Below are 19,041 nucleotides of genomic sequence, written 5' to 3'. Positions count from 1 at the left end.
GAAGCGAGCGGGTGCCCCTCGTCCCGTGGCGGGCGCTCAGGCAAGCCGGGCGGGCCCGGCCCCAGGCCAGTCCCGCAGAGCGGCCCGGCCCCAGGCGGGGCGAGCGAGGAGACGCCGGCCGTGTCCTCCCCTCCCGCCCGGCACGAGCCCAGTCCCCCCGGCGGCACTCTCGCCTTGCCACGCCCCTTTGCCTGGCGGCTCACGGGGGCTCGGGACGCGCTCGGCCGGTCACGTGAGGGGGGCTCATTAGGTTTCTTTTTTGTCTTTACCTCAGATTTAAATGTTTAATAGTCGCTGGTTGCGGTGTTTTGGGTCTTTTTTTAATTTCCCGTTGCCGACCGTGATTGGGTAACGCTCTCACTGTGCGCATGCGCAGTGAGGAGACCGCCGGCCGGGGCGGGCGCACATTGCACGGCACTGACTGCGTCTGCCTTTTGCGCATGCGAAATGCGCACACAGCGGGACAGCGCGCTCCGCCTGGCCTCTGTTTTGCGCATGCGTGCTGAGCAGTGAGTGACTCGGTCCTGGCCCACCCACGGAAGTGGGGCTGCGCGAGGCCGGAAGTGGCGCGTGTTGTTCTGTCCGGTGGGAGCTGAGGGGATCCTGGGTGGTCCAAGATGTCGATAGAAATCGAGTCATCGGAGTGAGAGCGGAGCGGAGCGGGGGGGTGACCCGGGGGGGTCCCGGGTTGGGGGGTGGCCGCGGCCCTGTTCCCGGGGGGGGTCCCGGGTTGGGGGGTGGCCGCGGCCCTGTTCCCGGGGGTGGGGGGGTCGCGGGTTGGGGGGTGGCCGCGGCCCTGTTCCCGGGGTTGGGGGGTGGCCGCGGCCCTGTTCCCGGGGCCCGGCCCGGGTTGGGGGGTGGCCGCGGCCCTGTTCCCGGGGGGTCCCGGGTTGGGGGTGGCCCCGAGCCCGTTCGTTCCTGGGTTGGTGCGAAAGGTGGCTCCGGCCCTGTTCCCGTTCCCGTGGGTTCCTGTGTTGCGGGGGGTGGCCGCGGCCCCGTTCCCGGGCAAGGGGTGTGATTCTGGGCCCGTGCCTGGGGGGTATCGGGTTGGGGCGTGACCCTGCGCCTGTTCCCCGAGGCCTGTTTGATCCTGAGCCCTGTCTGTCCCCGTGGCTCCCCCCGCAGTGTGATCCGGCTCATCATGCAGTACCTGAAGGAGAACAGCCTTCACCGTGCACTGGCCACCCTCCAGGAGGAGACCACCGTGTCCCTCAACACTGTGGACAGCATTGAGAGCTTCGTGGCTGATATCAACAGTGGGCACTGGGACACAGTGCTGCAGGCCATACAGTCCCTCAAGCTGCCGGACAAGACCCTGATCGACCTCTATGAACAGGTGGATGTGTCACCAACACAGTACCAGCCACACATCCCATTGTGCATTTATGGTCACCACGCTGCTGCCATTAACCACAAACTGAAAACGATCAGAATGTCACAAGGAAAAATCATAGGCTGGTTTTGGGTGACCTGGGCCAGAATGCTTGCTGGGCACCATTGGATGAGTGCTACTAAGGGAAAAACTAGGGTTGTGGGGAAGAAACAAACTGCACATCTAATTGTCAAGATCTTTCTTCCCCCTGTGATGTACTGCTCAAATCTTAAAAGCATTGGTTTGTAGAATTACTTTATAGATAGGAAGTTCAGCTTTGGACTTGTGTCAAATACATACCTTCAGCATCAATAGTGAACAAATGATCCTTGACGTTTGAGGTGGAAAATATTTCTTGCATCTATATATAAAATACTGTCTCCATTTTTAAAAACAAATTTATTCAAAGCAAGGAGAAACAGTTTGTGAAGAATTTATTTTTTAGATCATATTCACACTTTGCAGTAGTAAATACTATCCCATTGTTTAACTGTTAACATAAGAGTTGTATTTTATCTTGTGGATACTAACCATATTTCTTTATGTTACTCCAGGTTGTTCTTGAATTAATAGAGCTCCGTGAGCTGGGTGCTGCCAGATCCCTCCTAAGGCAAACTGACCCTATGATCATGTTAAAACAAACTCAGCCAGAGAGATACATTCACCTTGAGAATCTTCTGGCTAGGTCCTACTTTGACCCTCGTGAGGTAAGTTGTATTTGTGGAATTTTTTTTTTAAAGTTATAGTTATATGACTTGGAGAATTTGTAATTAGTGTAACTGTTTTGCACAGCACACTTATTAATGAAAAGTTTACTCTCTATTTTTTTCCCTTCCTGTTTTTTCTGTGTAAGCCATCTCCATCTCTCAAACTCTGTATTTGTGGTTTCAGTATTGTTTTTATTCTGTTATGATACTGCAGTTTTTAATGTTTTTTTGCCATTTTTATTAAGCACTTCATGAATACATCCTTTTTTAAGATTCACAAGTGATTAAAACACTGGATTGAGACTCTGGCAATCATGGTCCAGTTTTCATTTCTGCCACATCCTTCTGGTGTGATCTTGGGCAAGTCACCTAACCCCTCTGTGCCTTATTTTCCCATCTTTAAATAGTTGGAAACAATACTTGTTCACTCCTGTAGCTCTGAAGATGCTTTATATAAAAAAAAGTTATAAAATTGCCAGGTATTGTCTATAATATATTTGTTTTAGACTGGGTTTGTTTAAATCTAAACTTAATCCCTTTATTCAGGTGTGTTTTGCATCTAGAATTTTCTTTGGCTACTCAAATTGTCTTTTTTTTTTTTTTATTTGCTTCGCTCCTTGGCTCCTTAAACACTTGTTGTCATATCTTATTTTTAGTCAAAGTGACATTGGTCTATGACAAAATTTGTGCAGGAAATGATAATTTCACATGTATCTTCTTCGTAGGCATACCCAGATGGCAGCAGCAAAGAGAAACGGAGAGCTGCTATTGCTCAAGCTTTAGCTGGAGAAGTCAGTGTAGTACCTCCCTCGCGTCTTATGGCATTGTTGGGGCAGGTAATTTTTGAAGAAAATATGTTTACTAACTATACCAATTTGTTTCTAGACTTTTAATGTATGAGACTGAAATTTGGGTGGCCTATTCCTAAGCTTTGCCACAGTAGAACCACATTCATCTTACACTTTATAAATAGCAGACGCAAATAAGTCTCTTCCCTCTTCACATCAACATTTTTCACTAGGAGGGTGATGAAGCACTGGAATGGGTTACCTAGGGAGGTGGTGGAATCTTCTTCCTTAGAGGATTTTTAAGGTCAGGCTTGTCAAAGCCCTGGCTGGGATGATTTAGTTGGGGATTGGTCCTGCTTTGAGCAGGGGGTTGGACTAGATGAGCTCCTGAGGTCCCTTCCAACCCTGAGATTCTATGATTCTATTTAATAACTATGGTAAGAGGTCATGTTCCTAAAATTGATGTTTGTAGTTTAGGGTTGTTTTTTTTTGTTTGCTTTTTATAAAATAGGTTGCAAAATACTTACTGGTATTAATAGATTATAATAAAGCTAAAATAAACTATTCAAATAAATTATATTTCATGAGATTTTGTCCCTACTTTTTAAATTGATTTTTCGTTTTCAAAACTCAGTGACTTGCAATGAACTTCCTGGTGAGTGTGAACTAATAAAGTTCTACTGTAACTTCTTTCATTGCTTAAACTTTATTTAAAGTAAATTAAAGAAAAAAATCTTGGAATCATTGTAAATAGTTCTCTGAAAATATCCATTCAATGTGCAGTGGCAGTCAAAGCTAACAGAATATTAGGCATCATTAGCAAAGGGATAGATAATAAGACTGAAAATATCACAATGCCTCTATATAAATCCATGGTATGCCCCCATCTTGATTACTGTGTGCAGATCTGGTCACTCCATCTCAAAAAAGGTATATTGGAAATGGAAAAGGTACAGAGAAGGGCAAAAAAGTGATTAGGGGTATGGAACAGTTTCTGTATGAAAAGAGATTAATAAGATTGGGACTTTTCAGCTTGGAAAAGAGACAACTAAGAGGGGATATGATAGAGGTCTATACAGTCTTAACTGGTGTGGAGAAAGTGAATAAGGAAATGTTATTTACTTCTTCACATAACACAAAAACTAGGGGTCATCCAATGAAATTAATAGGAAGCATGTTTAAAACAAACAAAAGAAAGTACAGTAACTCCTCACTGAACGTCATCCCAGTTAACCTTGTTTCATTGTTACATCGCTGATCAATTAGAGAACATGTTGATTTAAAGTTATGACAGTGCTCCCTTATAACGTTGTTTGGCAGCCGCCTGCTTTGTCCACTGCTTGCAGAAAGAGCAGCCCATTGGAGCTAACTGGTGGGGGCTTGGAACCAGAGTGGACCGGCAGCCCCTGCATCAGCTCCCCTAAATTCCCTGTGTGGCAGCTGCCCTGCAGACTATCCCCGAGCAGTTCAGATATCCTTCCCCCCACTGCCGTGTGCTGCTCCTGCCCTCTGCCTTGGAGCTGCTCCCAGAAGCTTTTTGCTTGCTGTGCAAGGGGTCGGGGGGGAAAGAGGAGTGCTAATGTCAGGGTGTCCTGCTCCTGTACCCTATCTCTGTAGAGCCGGGGGGACAGGACAGGGCTCAGGATGGAGGGAGCTTGCTGGCAGCAGCTGCTGTCTTAACTTGCTTAAAAAGGCAGTGTACTCAGAGTGGGGTCAGCGTACTTAAAGGGGCAATGAGTGTCTCTCTCTGTCTCACACACCCAGTGTGTGTGTGTCTCTCTCTCTCACATACATGCGCACACACACCCTGGCACTTTGGAAAGTAGAGGGAGTGGTGTGCTCCAATGAGATAGTATGGGTTCATCATCACACTGCCATGTTGTGTCTCCTCCCTCCATTTCTGCTGCCTTGTAGAGTGTGAGGCTACATTAGCAACAATGTGTTTAAACCTTGATGGTTCAGCCGAGTGCTAGTTCATCACTTAGCAGCGAGGCATTCCCTGGGAAATATCCCACCCTGGACTCCACCACTTCAACCAAACTTCACAAGCATCATTGCTTTAAGTTTTTTGTTTAAAACTTATACTCTGTGTATGTGTGTATGTACATATATATATATAGAGAGAGAGAGAGTGTGTCTTGTCTGGAGAAAAATTTTTCCCTGGAATATCCCCCCTCTCCCGTCATTTACATTAATTCTTATGGGGAAATTAGAGTTGCGTAACATTGTTTTGCTTAAAGTAGCATTTTTCAAGAACATAACTATGCTGTTAAGTGAGGAGTTACAGTACTACTTCACACAATGCCCAGTCATCCGTGGAACTCCTTGCCAGAGGATGTTGTGAAAGCCAAAACTATAATAGGGTTAAAAAAAGAACTAGATAAGTTCATGGAGACTAGGTCCATCAATGGCTACTAGCCAGGATGGTCAGGGATGCAACACCATGTTCTGAGTGTCCCTAGCCTCTGTGTGCCAGAAATTGGGAGTGGATTACAGGGGATGGATTGCCTGTTCTGTTCATTCCCTCTGAAGCACCTGGTATTGGCCACTGTTGGAAGACAGGATAGTGTGTTAGATGGACCACTGGTCAGACCCATGTGGGCGTTCTTATGTTCTCATATATATTGATTTGAAATAAGTATGTCCTGTGTTGGGAAAATGATGATTCTACTGTAGTGGCTGTGTAGGACTTCAGAATAAAGTAAATTTTATTCTTCTGTCTGTTCACAAAAGCACTATCAAAGAAAGGTCCTTTACTTTTATATGTAAATAATTCTTTGCCAGCTCATTCAGAACTAACTACTAAATGTGTACAACTTCATATTTATCTCATCCTTTGTAAATAAAGTACTGAAAGGAAAACAATTAGGGAGGGCCTGCAGCTATTCTCACTTGCTAGGAGCACTTGGAAATAACAAAGATATGCTCAACCCTTTGCATTGGTTTCCAGAGTTCTGGCAACAGCATTGCTTTGAGTAACTAATCTGAAAAATCTTAGAGTGGCCACTCAGTTCAAAAGTAGAAGTGCTAAGTTTATTGAAGATTTCTAGGAAAAGCTTGCTATACTGAGGAATTTGGTGTAACACAGCCCCTCCTCAGAGGATTACACTGACTGAGCTTACTTCATGAAAAGGATCTCTACCTATAATCATTTTGGCTTCTCATAAGGCACTGAAATGGCAGCAGCACCAGGGACTGCTTCCTCCAGGGATGACAATTGATTTGTTCAGAGGTAAAGCAGCCGTGAAAGATGTAGAAGAAGAAAAGTTCCCCACACAGCTGAGCAGACATATTAAGGTAGAATTCTACTAACTTTTTTTTGTATAATGCTTGGTAGTACTTGCTATAGTTACCTTAAGCCAAGACTTTCATTTTAACTCCCAGTCTTCACATGCTCATAGCTTTTTGAAAATTTATCCTTTTTACTTAAATGTTTCCATGCCTGGTCTTGGCCCAGAAGTACATTTTTGGAAGGTTTGATGAAAACTCCAGTTAAGGGTGGGGGAATGCTAATTACATTTCAGGAAACTATAGATGTTTTTCCAATTTTAGCTGGTTTTGAATTTTAAAGCTGTTGTGTTCTGGTTGATTAAGGCTATCTACAGGGAAAAAATTATTCTTAAAAATTTGGTTTTGTGCATGCATGTTAGTAACGTCCATTAATCATGGGAACTTTGATACTAAGTGCAGCACTAAATTACTATGGTTGTAACTAATGTCTTTGTAGAAAGCTTTCAGCAACAACAAAAAAAAGCTTTTCATACATCAACAAATTCTGCTCTGAAATTTCTGTGCTCCTGCAAAGCTTGATTTACAGCAGACAGCTTTTCTGTTGTGGAGTTTCCAGGGTTTATAGGTGAACTCCATAAGCCCAGTAGTTCCTGTTCATGCTCAGTAGCTCTGCCAGTTTTCAGAACAAGCAGCTTGTAGAGATAATAAACAGAAAATGTGGTTTACAGGGAGGGGTGTCTGTGTCAGTGACCTGGATGTAAGCAGTCATGTCTAGTGGTTGGAGCAGGAATGGATACCCAGAAATCAGAACCCAGGGTCAGAGGCTAAGCTGAGGATCAGAATCCAGGCAGGAGCAGGATTAGGAATAAGCAGGTGCAGGAGCTGTTGCAGCCCTGGGCAGATGCTTAGAGCAGCTGGCGAACTGCTACTGCTGCTCTGCTTAAGAGCCAGTCTGCTGACTTTGGCTACACCACCTGGTTGGTAGGAAATCAGGCAGCCTACTATAGGCAAGCTGCGCTCGTTAGGTTGCCTGGAAACTGGCTCTGCTGCTTGCTTGTGTTGGTATATTTCTACCAGCCACTAAATCCACTTATTTGTAATTGCTAGAATGAATCAAAATTTTCATCAAACTTTTTTGACAAAAATTGCTTTTTCAATCATAATGAACATATTGTTGTGGAAAAAAATAATTTTGGTTCAAATTTTGTATTATGACAAATTTTGAAATGAAAAATTTTGTTACACTTCTGAGGAGGAGAAAACCTTTTTCACTCTTGTACTTCCCTACCCCCTTTTTTCTAATATGGGGGCGGGAGGGGAAGTGAAAAGTGGCTTTTTCTCTCTGAATTTTTTTCATGTAACAAATAGCAATTCAAACAAAGCAATTTTTATTTCTTTTGATTTTTTTTTCCAGCTGTATTAATTAAGGTTAGTTATGTTTGTTAAATAGACATTGTAAAGGTCTCAATTGACATCTATGATTGCAAAAATTAATGAAAACTAACCTGACTATTTTTGAAAGCATAGGCTGGCATAGAAGTAAAGCAGCTGCATAAATAATTCTTGATCAAAAAGGAGTGGTTGTGTTTTTTTGTTTGTTTGTTTTGGTTTAGTAGGCAGCCCAGTAGAGCTGGCAGCTGTTTTCCACCACTAACTTCAAATACATTAACCTTTAGCCCTGGAATATATCATATACTGGCACCAAAGAGTTAACTTGATTTAAAATGAAACTGACCTCATATTAAAATCCTATTTTTATTTCATTTGAAAACAGTTTGGCCAGAAGTCACACGTGGAATGTGCTAGGTTTTCTCCAGATGGTCAATATCTGGTAACAGGCTCTGTGGATGGATTCATTGAAGTGTGGAATTTCACTACTGGAAAGATCAGGAAGGTAAATTAGTTCTGGATTCATTTACTGGGAAATGAATTGATTGGTGGTTAGAGTGCATTTTTCAACTCTGAAACCAGGTTTCAAATCCAGATGAATCTAACTAAAATGACTTTGGAGAGGAAGGCTTGTCCCATGTGCTGACCTGGGAGGTGCAGATATAGGGTCAGTTCTGTGCTCTGCCACAGACACTTAATCTCTCTGTGCCTTAGTTCCCCATCTGCAAAATGGGAATAAAAGCATTGCCCTACTTCACAGAGGTATTTGAGGATGAGAATATTAAATTGTGAAGTGCTCAGGTACTATGGTAAAGGGGGCCATATAACATACTCTTAATAGACATATATAAAAATAATAATTGCAAAACCACTACATGGTTTCTTGTAGTTAGCAGACTCATCTGGAGAAATACTTGGGGTATGAGCTGCTAAGGAGACTAACCAGTTGCCAGAGTGATCAGTCCTATAGGCTAGTGCCATTGATTGAACAGAGTATGTAAGGTTGAAAACTGAGGCATGAGTCCACCCAATTCTTGCTTTTATTTATGAATTTTAAAAAAGAACTATTGTCACTTATAGTTTCTGGTCATATACATATGACATAATAAAACAGATAGGATGGAGCAGATAGGGGTCCAAGTTATCAAGTTCTGGGGTACCAGGAAGCTTTCCTTCTGAGTTTCTGGATTTGGGCCCTTGTTCATTTGGTTTTTGATACCTTCCCATAATTCATATTCATTAGCTTTCATCCAGTCAACATTAAGATAATGCTTATATAACCCATACACTACACATAGGCAGGCTTCAATTTATCTGATGTTTGCTGTCCCCTCTTTTTTCGTGTCTTCATGTCACCTGATACTTTTTCCCAAAATAGGGACTTTTTAGCATTACGTTTTGTATATTTTATTGTACCGATGAACTTTCTCTTATGTACGTCCTCCAATATGATACATTCCATGAACAGAACATCACCTTTGTCTTGTCAGCTGTAAGCCTCATTTAAGCAAGTCTACATAAGAGAGAAATTGGAAGACAACACTCTTGTCAAATAAAGACTAGGCAGAAGCCTTAGCATAAGTATTACTGTGGCCTATCCAAACTCATTCACTATACATAGTTTAATGTTAATAATTTATGATTAATACAATATAGCCCTTATTTTTGCCATTTAGCAATTTTTCATCTTTGGATATCATGGTTCACAACATGTGTATCATCCTAAATTATTCATTAACGTAACCTTTATTTTTGTTATTTGAGTAGGATAGCTATGGAGAACGACATGCCCTGCTATCAGAATGTTCTTATCTTTTTCAAACTTGGATTTCCAGGGGACTTTTTGCTCAAAGTTTAGCACCACATTTTTAAATCATTAAAAAGCCTTGTCAGTAATTTTGTCTGTTGTATTTTGAGGTGCTTTATTCAGTATAGGGCCTAGGTTTGTGTTTGGTCCTCAGTATTCCTCCCTCTGACACTCTTGGAAATGCAGTATTCTCAAGGGTGTCACTTATTTTACATGATGGGCTAGAGTGCACATTTCAATGCTTGGGGGTTTTTTTCTGTCTTTTTTGCCAGTCTTAAATATATTCTGTATTTTGTAACACATTATAAGCAATGAGGTAACTATTAACACTTTCATCTGAAGAAGTGGGTTTTTGACCCACAAAAGTTTATGCCCAAATAAATCTGTTAGTCTTTAAGGTGCCACCAGACTCCTCGTTTTTGTGGATGCAGACTAACATGGCTACCCCTCTGATACTTATTAACACTTGTATACATAACAATATTTTAAAACTAAATGCTACAACTAGGTGGTACCCAAATGTGTTTGTTTGATCCCATCATCTGATTGATTTTAATATTTGTTTTATGTGATAATTTGCTGTGTTTTAATTTTTTTATATGAACTAAATGCTTTGTATTTTGCGGTGAAGAAGAATTTAGGTATATATTTAATTTAGCAATAGGTACTGTAAAGTTAGGAAGCAGCCTCAGAACCAAAGCTTGGTTGACTTGTTATTACTACTGGTTCAACAAATTTGGGTATAGGTATGATTTTGACTGATTCAATCATAGTTTTGAATTTAGAAGTAAAACATCTGTTGGGCTGATTAATTGGGGCTTCTTTCCCTCTATAATCGTATTTTAGTTATTATGTGACCTCACAGTATTCTCCATTCCCCACATATGTGGCACAGGTTTGTTCTTCAAATTGCAGGTGCCAGATGGAATGTGGCCTGTTCAATGTTCATGAACATAATATGCCACTTACAGTTATGAGCTGTATTCTTCCATGAATTGATAGCAATTAGCTATTGCTGTTTAGTTTTAGTTCTCTTTTATCCTCCATTGCTGTGACTGACACATCTTCTTGCTGTTTCATTTAGGATCTGAAATACCAAGCACAAGATAACTTTATGATGATGGATGATGCAGTTCTGTGCATGTGTTTCAGTAGAGACACAGAAATGTTAGCAACTGGAGCACAAGATGGGAAGATCAAGGTACAAGTTTTAGGACATAGAAACTGTTAGGAAGTGCAGAAAGATTAGGCTAAATCAAATGTACACATTGCACCCTTTAAATTTGAGGAGTGTGAGGTGGAAGAAGGGCTAACACTCAGTTCCTATGGTTAATTTCCCCATGCACTGAAAACAAATTTCTTGCTATAATTTCATATTCTCCAGTCTTAAAGTGGGCTTACAAAGGTACTCTTTAACACACTTTTGGATTATAGTATTGTGCCTGTCTTGAGAAAGGAATTGATTTTACACTCAGGGAATTGTGGGTTTCATGCCCTGTGATCTTGTTACACAAGGCGGCTAAATACATAATTATACAAGCTAGTGGTCTGTAAAGGTTCACTTGTCTTGCTAGTTTGGGAAATTTTTCAAATCATATCCTCTAGAAAAGGAGATGTGTATGCATGACTTGCATAAGGCATTTAGTATGTGCAGTGCATTCTGTATGGTAGCCTCAGATATGAACAAGTGTAATGTCTCTATTTGTGTATCTAACACTCTGGCTTTGAGATGCTCCCACTGTGACCCTCTAGAACAGTGATTCTCAATCTGACACCTCTGGGGAGTTGCCATCTGGATGGGGTGCAAGCTCACTCCTGGAAGACTTGTGTCATGTTTCAGGTCAACTGCACCTCTGTTCGTTCTCTATGGTTCACCAAGGGCACCCACTTTCAAGGTTCTGGCTCCCTAGCTGTCACTTTTTTGGGTGGAGATGTGTGTCTTACTCCTTCCTGAGCTGGGAATTTTCAGGCTGCACAGGTCCCTGTCTACACTGAATTTTCCAGCAAGTCAGACTCTCTAAGCAGGCCTACTTTTCTTTCTCCTCATAGGCTGTAACAGTGTAATTGTCCATAGTTATAAAGTACCACACAGCTCTTCCCAAGCAAGCACACTTATTCCAAAGGTGAAAGCATTACTGGGAAAACATACTAAAACAGTAAAAGTCACCACAACGCCAACAAGGTAGGAGTCAGTCCTTCACTACCCACCAAGGGGTTTTACTGTGGTTACCGGTTCATAACTGTCTTGGCTCAGAACAAGCACCCTCATGAATAAATCAGCCCATCCTTTTTTGGCTGGGGTCTTTGATCTAGAGATTCTGGGAGCAGGTAATCAGTAGCCAATAGAAAAGGCTGAGGCTTTGCATAACTGGTTTGGAGGGGTACATTTGCATTCACCGTCTCCTAGATATTTCCTAGGAAACCCACTTAACCAAAAATTTATTTTTATCTGGCACATTCTTTAAACAAGTCCTTTGAAGCTGATACCACTTCCCGGTGTTTACATTAGTCATGTCTGCCCACAGAGAGGTTCCATACAATCCCACAATAATACATGGACATCTGCATTTTGAATACAATGAACTCCAGTGATACTTAAACTTGATTTAAAACGGTTTAACTTAATTCAGTGAGGGTTGTGCAGGACATTGCAGTGTCTGTCACAACTTGTATTCTAGTCTTTCTTTAGTTTATTTCATGAGTTTCCTCCCACCCCAGGTCTCTCTCTCTCAATGTGCTAATTAGCAAAACAGTTTAGAGCGTCATAAGTAGTTGGCATCCAACATTTAGGTTGTGTGTTAACTTAGAAAAACGACAACCTAATGGGAATGTTTTTGTGACGTTTGTTAAATGGCAGGGAAAGCAGATGGTTGGTTGTATGCCCTGCAGCATTTGAAACCCTGCCATGGCAGAGCATACTGTTAATGCATGAGTACCCGGAAGTAACTAGAAACACAAATGAAATTAGCCTGTCTTCATTGTCTTAATATGAATAGTCCGAAATGTAAACAGCATAAATGATGGAAAACAGAACTCATCTGTTAATCGGTGTTAACGCAAATGAGGGGTTTTGAGTGACATTTAACCTCTAAAGGGAAAAGAAAGGATAGCTCCAAGGCGAACATTTATTTTTTGTTCCAAATCAGTGGCCTGTTGTTCCTTTCTGGAGGAAGAGGGGGTGGAAAGTCTTTTACAGCTTTAGGCCAGGCAGCCCTCTGCCCTAGTAGCAGCCCCATTGCTGACAGGTGCAATCCTTCTTGTATGGCTAATGTCCTGATAGGAGTGCTATGGCCATCAGTGTTCCGCACCAGGAAGAGCTGCCAGGACAGATGAGTTCAGGCATCCCTAAAACCAAACCCAGATAACCTAGTCTCAAGTAGGAAACAGCTCCTACTTTGGAGATCAGCTTGATGGCATGTCACGCATACAAGGGAAGGGGAAACTGATGTGGAATAGATAAGAACATAAGAACGGCCATACTGGGTCAGACCAAAGATCCCTCTAGCCCAGTATCCTGTCTTCCGACAGTGGCCAATGCCAGGTGCTTCAGAAGGAATGAACAGAACAGACAGTTATCAAGTGATCCATCCCCTGTTGCCCATTCCCAGGTTTGGGCAAACAGAGGCTAGTGACACCTGTATATTTGTACTGCATTCTCTTCTTGATGCCTTCTCTGCAATGCACTGAGCCTCTCATATGGTTGTGAGCTCTAGGCCGTTCATTCCTATTCAAATCAATGGGAGTTACATGCACACATGAGTTAAGGATGTACCCCAATGAGAATGGGCCCTCCCTAGCCTCTTGTCACTCTTGTCCACATGCTTGTTGACCACCTCTACTAATTCTAATAGATTGGTGAGGCATGATTTCCCTTTATAAAAACCATGTTGTCTCTTCCCCAACAAATCATGTTCATCTGTGTCTGACAATTCTGTTCTTTACTATAGTTTCAACCAATTTGCCTGGTACTAAAGTGAGGTTTACAGGCCTGTGATTGCCGGGATCACCTGGGGAGCCTTTTTTAAAAATTGGCATCACATTAGCTATTGTCCAGTCATCTGGTACAAAAGCTTATTTCAATGATAGATTACATATTGCAGTTAGATGTTTGTAGAGGAAAGTCATAGTTGCTGGGTTGATTGGAATCTTTCAGATCAGCCAGTCACTTTCGAAGGAGAGTTGTGGTGAAGATATTGGTAGTCTGGGTTGAATCACTGCAATGGACAGTAGCTACCTATGTGATGAGCCTGCAAACTAACATCCCCATTTCTATTTTCAGTGACACCCCCTCTCCCCCAATAGTTCTGTTTTAACATGGCTTTAAATTAAAGTTGGGGTATTGGAAGGGTTTGACTTAAACACAGAAAGCCAAAGGCATTGAAATTTAAGGCTTGACACTGGGGGCGGGGGGCAGAAGTGGGTGGCTAAACTATCTCCTGAACCACATGTAGGTCACCTGCCATCCTTAGTCTGGCCTGTCTCTATACAGGGTTCTCTGTCCAGCACTTTGATTTCCCCAAATGGTACCATATGTAGGAGTAGCAGAACTGAAGATGGTAGTTTGGGGCTAACTGAACCCCTGTGTGGGTTCAGGTGAGAATCTGTTACTTACATAATCTGCCAAATCAGCCTCGAGGCTAAATACTCCCCATAAACTTTTAGCTTATTTGAAATCCTTTGCTTTGTCTAGCACAGCCGAAACAACTCCGCCCTCCCTTCTGTTGCTGAGCAGGACTGGAACAAGCAGATTGCATGTAGGCTGGCTTTCCCCATTAGGATGCATGTTGAATAATACATAAACTGTGTTATGAAGCAATTAGGGCTGCTGCTGGTATACCTGATAGAAAACCACAAAAAGAAGGCAGTGAAAAGTTAAGCCACCTAACAGTGTAGACCCTTTATTCCTCCACTCACAGGCACCAGAGTGGGTTTGCGTAAAATAACGATTTAAATCACTAGTCAGGAAGACTCGATTTAATCATGGTTTTCTACATAAAAGTGCATTCGTGTTGGTTGTTATAACCTTAATACATAGTCTTCACAACTCAGAGATGGATATAGGTTTCATTTTTAGCAGGTACATACTATACATTTTTAAACAGTGATTTATTTTTAAAACTTTTCAGATTAGTTTTACAGCTGTATCAGGAAATGAATGATTGTTTGGTTTTCATTTACCAAAGATAATTGAAGCAGATATTTATGAAGCCATTGGGAGGTGAACGATCTCCAGTTCAACAGGTTAATCATTAATATTTGGAGGATTTTCTTGCCATGCTGTATTGGAGGAGATTACCAGACAGACATTTAAATTGTTTTATTTAACTAAAACAACCAGGAGCTGTGATCCGGCTCCAGGCAAAAACCTGCAGCTCCACTGCTCCGGAGCTGCTTAACGCTCCAGCTCCAGGCTCTACTCCAAAGCCCTGAAAACAACAGTGTTAAGTATTCTGGATTTTTTTTCTTTAATAGCAAACATATAATATTTTAACAAAACAAACATATGTCTTTCGCTTCTCACATTTCTCTCCAGATTTCTCCTTGTTCAAATTCATTCCGTCCCCAATTCTATTCACTGAACTTTTTGAAATTTTGCACTTTTAGAGAGAGGTAAGGGATTGACTCTGTACACAAATTTGCAAAGGGACAATAGGGTTGAGGTCTGTTATTTCTCACCTCTCTATATTATTTATTTATTTAAAAAACATTTTTGCTGTTAACAAGCCCGTTATCTCTGGAGACACAAATCCACAGTTTGGGAACTGCAAAACTAAGCATCTCTGATGGTATCTTCTAGACTGAGCACTGAGTCCCATTGGGTAGATAGAAAGATTAACCTCAATAATCTATACAGAAGCCTGTGGAACCCCATAAGATTGGGTCCCTAATCCATGGACTACTGGAACTCATTTACAAAACTTTTCTTAAACATTACATGAATATATTGTCTCATGCTATAGCCAGCCAGTCAGGCAGTGGCATAGACAGCTGCAGCGGCACAGGAGCCAGCAAACAGAGCTGTAAACGGGAGTTTCAGTGGGAGTTCTGATGGAGGAGGAGGTATTTGTATTTTGTGTATTGTATTTTGTAGTTATATATGTGGAGGCTGGTAGGAGCAGTGTGCTGGGAGAGAAGCTCTGCCCTGATTGGACTTTCAGCCAGAGGGAACAGGGGATAGATCGGAGAATCGCACCATCACCAGGAAAAGGCAGGTCTATGTGATTGGGGACTCCTTACTGATGAGAATATACAGGCCTGTAACTAGAGCTGATCCGGAGAACAGAAGGGTGTGCTGTCTGCGAGGTGCTAAGATACAGGATATGGACCTGAGGCTGAAGAGGATCCCAACAGGAGTGGGAAAGAATCCACTGATTGTCCTTCAGGTGGGAACAAATGATACGGCTAGATTCTCGCTGGAACGTATCAAGGGAGACTATGTCAGACTGGGGAAGACGCTTAAGGAAATCTAGGCTCAGGTGATCTTCCGTGGGATTCTGCCTTTCCTAGAGAAGGGCAACAAAGGTGTGACAAGATTATGGCGATCAACAGATGGCTCAGGCAGTGGTGCTATAAGGAGGGCTTTGGGATATATGGCCACTGGGAAGCATTCATGGACAGAGGACTGTTCTCTCGGGATGAACTTCACCTGAGTAAGTAGGGAAATAGACTTCTAGGATGGAGGCTGGCACAACTGATTAAGAGAGCTTTAAACTAGGAATTTTGGGGTGATGCTTGGGAGATGTCCAGATAATCTCCACGCCGGAATTTAACATTGAGAGGGAAGAAAACAAAATAAAAAAGAATACAGCCGTGGGCAGGAGAATGGACATAAGGAGGAAGGATAGTGTAGATACCAGTCTTATAAGAGATGTGGTGGTAGAATGTCTGTGCCTAATCAGGTAGAGAATGACAGTGAGGCCAAATGGCAAAAATTAAGATGTTTGTACACTAATGCAAGGAGCCTAGGTAACAAAATGGAGGAACTAGAGCTACTGGTGCAAGAAGTGAAACCGGATATTATAGGGATAACAGAAACATGGTGGAATAATAGTCATGACTGGAGTTCAGGTATTGAAGGCTATGTGCTGTTTAGGAAAGACAGAAATAAAGGCAAAGGTGTTGGAGTAGCATTGTATATCAATGATGAGGTTTGCTGTAAAGAAATAAGAAGTGATGGAATGGATAAGACAGAGTCTGTCTGGGCAAAAATCACATTGGGGGGAAAAAAGGCTACTAGAGCATCCCCTGAGATAGTGCTTGGAGTGTGCTACAGACCGCCGGGATCTGATTTGATTATGGATAGAGACCTCTTTAATGTTTTTAATGAAGTAAACACTAATTGGAATTGTGTGATCATGGGAGACTTTAACTTCTCAGATATAGACTGGAGGACAAATGCTAGAAATAATAATAGGGCTCAGATTTTTCTGGATGTGATAGCTGATGGATTCCTTCACCAAGTAGTTGCTGAACCAACAAGAGGGGATGCCATTTTAGATTTGGTTTTGGTGAGTAGTGAGGACCTCACAGAAGACATGGTTGTAGGGGACAGCCTTGGTTCGAGTGATCATGAGCTAATTCAGTTCAAACTAGATGGAAGGATAAACAAAAATAGATCTGGGACTAGGGTTTTTGATTTCAGAAGGGCTAACTTTAAAGAATTAAGGAAATTAGTTAGGGAAGTGGATTGGACTGAAGAACTTGTGGATCTAAACGCGGAGGAGGCCTGGAATTACTTCAACTCAAAGTTGCAGAAACTATCAGAAGCCTGCATCCCAAGAAAGGGGGAAAAATTCATAGGCGGGAGTTGTAGACCAAGCTCAATGAGCAGTCATCTCAGAGAAGTGATTAAGAAAAAGCAGAAAGCCTACAAGGAGTGGGAGATGGGAGGGATTAGCAAGGAAAGCTACCTTATTGAGGTCAGAACATGTAGGGATGAAGTGAGAGAGGCCAAAAGCCATGTAGAGTTGGACCTTTTAAGGGAATTAAAACCAATAATAAAAGGTTCTATAGCCATATAAATGAGAAGAAAACAAAGAAGTGGGACCGCTAAACACTGAGGATGGAGTGGGGGTTAAGGATAATCTAGGCATGGCCCAATATCTAAACAAATACTTTGCCTCAGTCTTTAATGAGGCTAATAAGGAATTTAGGAATAATAGTAGGATGACAAATGGGAATGAGGATATGGAGGTAGATATTACCACATCTGAGGTAGAAGCCAAACTCGAACAGCTTAATGGGACTAAATCGGGGGGCCCAGATAATCTTCATCCAAGAATGTTAAAGGATCTGGCACATGAAATTGCAAGCCCAGTAGCAAGCATTTTTAATGAATCAGTAAACTCAGGGGTTGTACCGTACGATTGGAGAATTGCTAACATAGTTCCTATTTTTAAGAAAAGGGAAAAAAGTGATCCGAGTAACTATAGGCCTGTTAGTTTGACATCTGTAGTATGCAAGGTCTTGGAAAAATTTTTGAAGGCGAAAGTAGTTAAGGACATTGAGGTCAGTGGTAATTGGGACAAAATACAACATGGTTTTACAAAAGGTAGATCGTGCCAAACCAGTCTAATCTCCTTCTTTGAGAAGGTAACATTTTTTAGACAAAGGAAACGCAGTGGATCTAATTTACCTCGCTTTCAGTAAGGCATTTGATACAGTTCTACATGGGGAGTTATTAGTTAAATTGGAAAAGATGGAGATCAATATGAAAATTGAAAGGTGGATAAGGAACTGGTTAAAGGGGAGACTACAATGGGTCATACTGAAAGGTGAACTGTCAGACTGGAAAGAGGTTACTAGTGGAGTTCCTCAGATCGATTTTGGGACCAATCTTATTTAATCTTTTTATTACTGACCTTGGCACAAAAAGCGAGAATGTGCTAATAAAATTTGTGGATGACACAAAGCTGGGAGGTATTGCTAACACAGAGAAGGACCGGGATGTCATACAGGAAGATCTGGATGACCTTGTAAACTGGAGTAATAGTAATAGGATGAAATTTAATAGTGAAAAGAGCAAGATCATGCATTTAGGGATTAATAACAAGAAATTTGGTTATAAACTGGGGACACATCAGTTGGAAGTAACAGAGGAGGAGAAGGACCTCGGAGTATTGGTTGATCACAGGATGACTATGAGCCGCCAATGTGATATGGCCGTTAAAAAAGTTAATGCGGTTTTGGGATGCATCGGGGAGGTATTTCCAGTAAAGATAAGGAGGTGTTAGTACCATTATACAAGGCACTGGTGAGACCTCATCTGGAATATTGTGTGCAGTTCTGGTCTCCCATGTTTAAGAAGGATGAATTCAAACTGGAACAGGTACAGAGACGGGCTACTAGGATGATCCGAGGAATGGAAAACCTGTCTTATGAAAGGAGACTCAAAGAGCTTGGCTTGTTTAGCCTAACCAAGAGAAGGCTGAGGGGAGATATGATTGCTCTCTATAAATATATCAGAGGGATTAATATCAGGGAGCGAGAGGAATTATTTAAGCTTAGGCCTTGTCTACACTACAGGACTATTTCGAATCTACTTAATTCGAATTTGTGGATTCGACCTTATGAAGTCGAATTTGTGTATCCATACTAAATACACTAATTCGAACTTCTGAGTCCACATTAACGGGGCCGGCGTCGACTTTCGAAGCGGTGCACTGTGGGAAGCTATCCCACAGTTCCCGCAGTCCCCGCTGCCCATTGGAATGCTGGGTAGAGCCCCCAATGCCTGCTGGGGGAAAA

General features: G+C 42.0%; 1 protein-coding gene across 1 annotated transcript in view; it reads left to right on the top strand.

Annotated features, from left to right (window-relative positions):
- Positions 1–491: 491 nt before the first annotated feature.
- Positions 492–19,041, top strand: part of SMU1 (SMU1 DNA replication regulator and spliceosomal factor) — a 35,796-nt gene continuing 17,246 nt past the window's right edge. Inside the window, exons 1-7 of the mRNA XM_045021791.1 lie at positions 492–643; positions 1,126–1,336; positions 1,927–2,079; positions 2,805–2,915; positions 6,036–6,164; positions 7,873–7,992; positions 10,379–10,495. Of these exons, the coding sequence (XP_044877726.1) occupies positions 618–643; positions 1,126–1,336; positions 1,927–2,079; positions 2,805–2,915; positions 6,036–6,164; positions 7,873–7,992; positions 10,379–10,495 (867 nt within the window). The 5' untranslated portion in view covers positions 492–617. The remainder of the gene's footprint in view (positions 644–1,125; positions 1,337–1,926; positions 2,080–2,804; positions 2,916–6,035; positions 6,165–7,872; positions 7,993–10,378; positions 10,496–19,041) is intronic.

Source organism: Mauremys mutica, chromosome 6 (genome assembly GCF_020497125.1).
Source record: "Mauremys mutica isolate MM-2020 ecotype Southern chromosome 6, ASM2049712v1, whole genome shotgun sequence".
Lineage (NCBI taxonomy): Eukaryota > Metazoa > Chordata > Testudines > Geoemydidae > Mauremys > Mauremys mutica.
The sequence above is the reverse complement of the archived record's forward strand: the minus strand, read 5'-3'. Positions and strand labels throughout refer to the sequence as shown.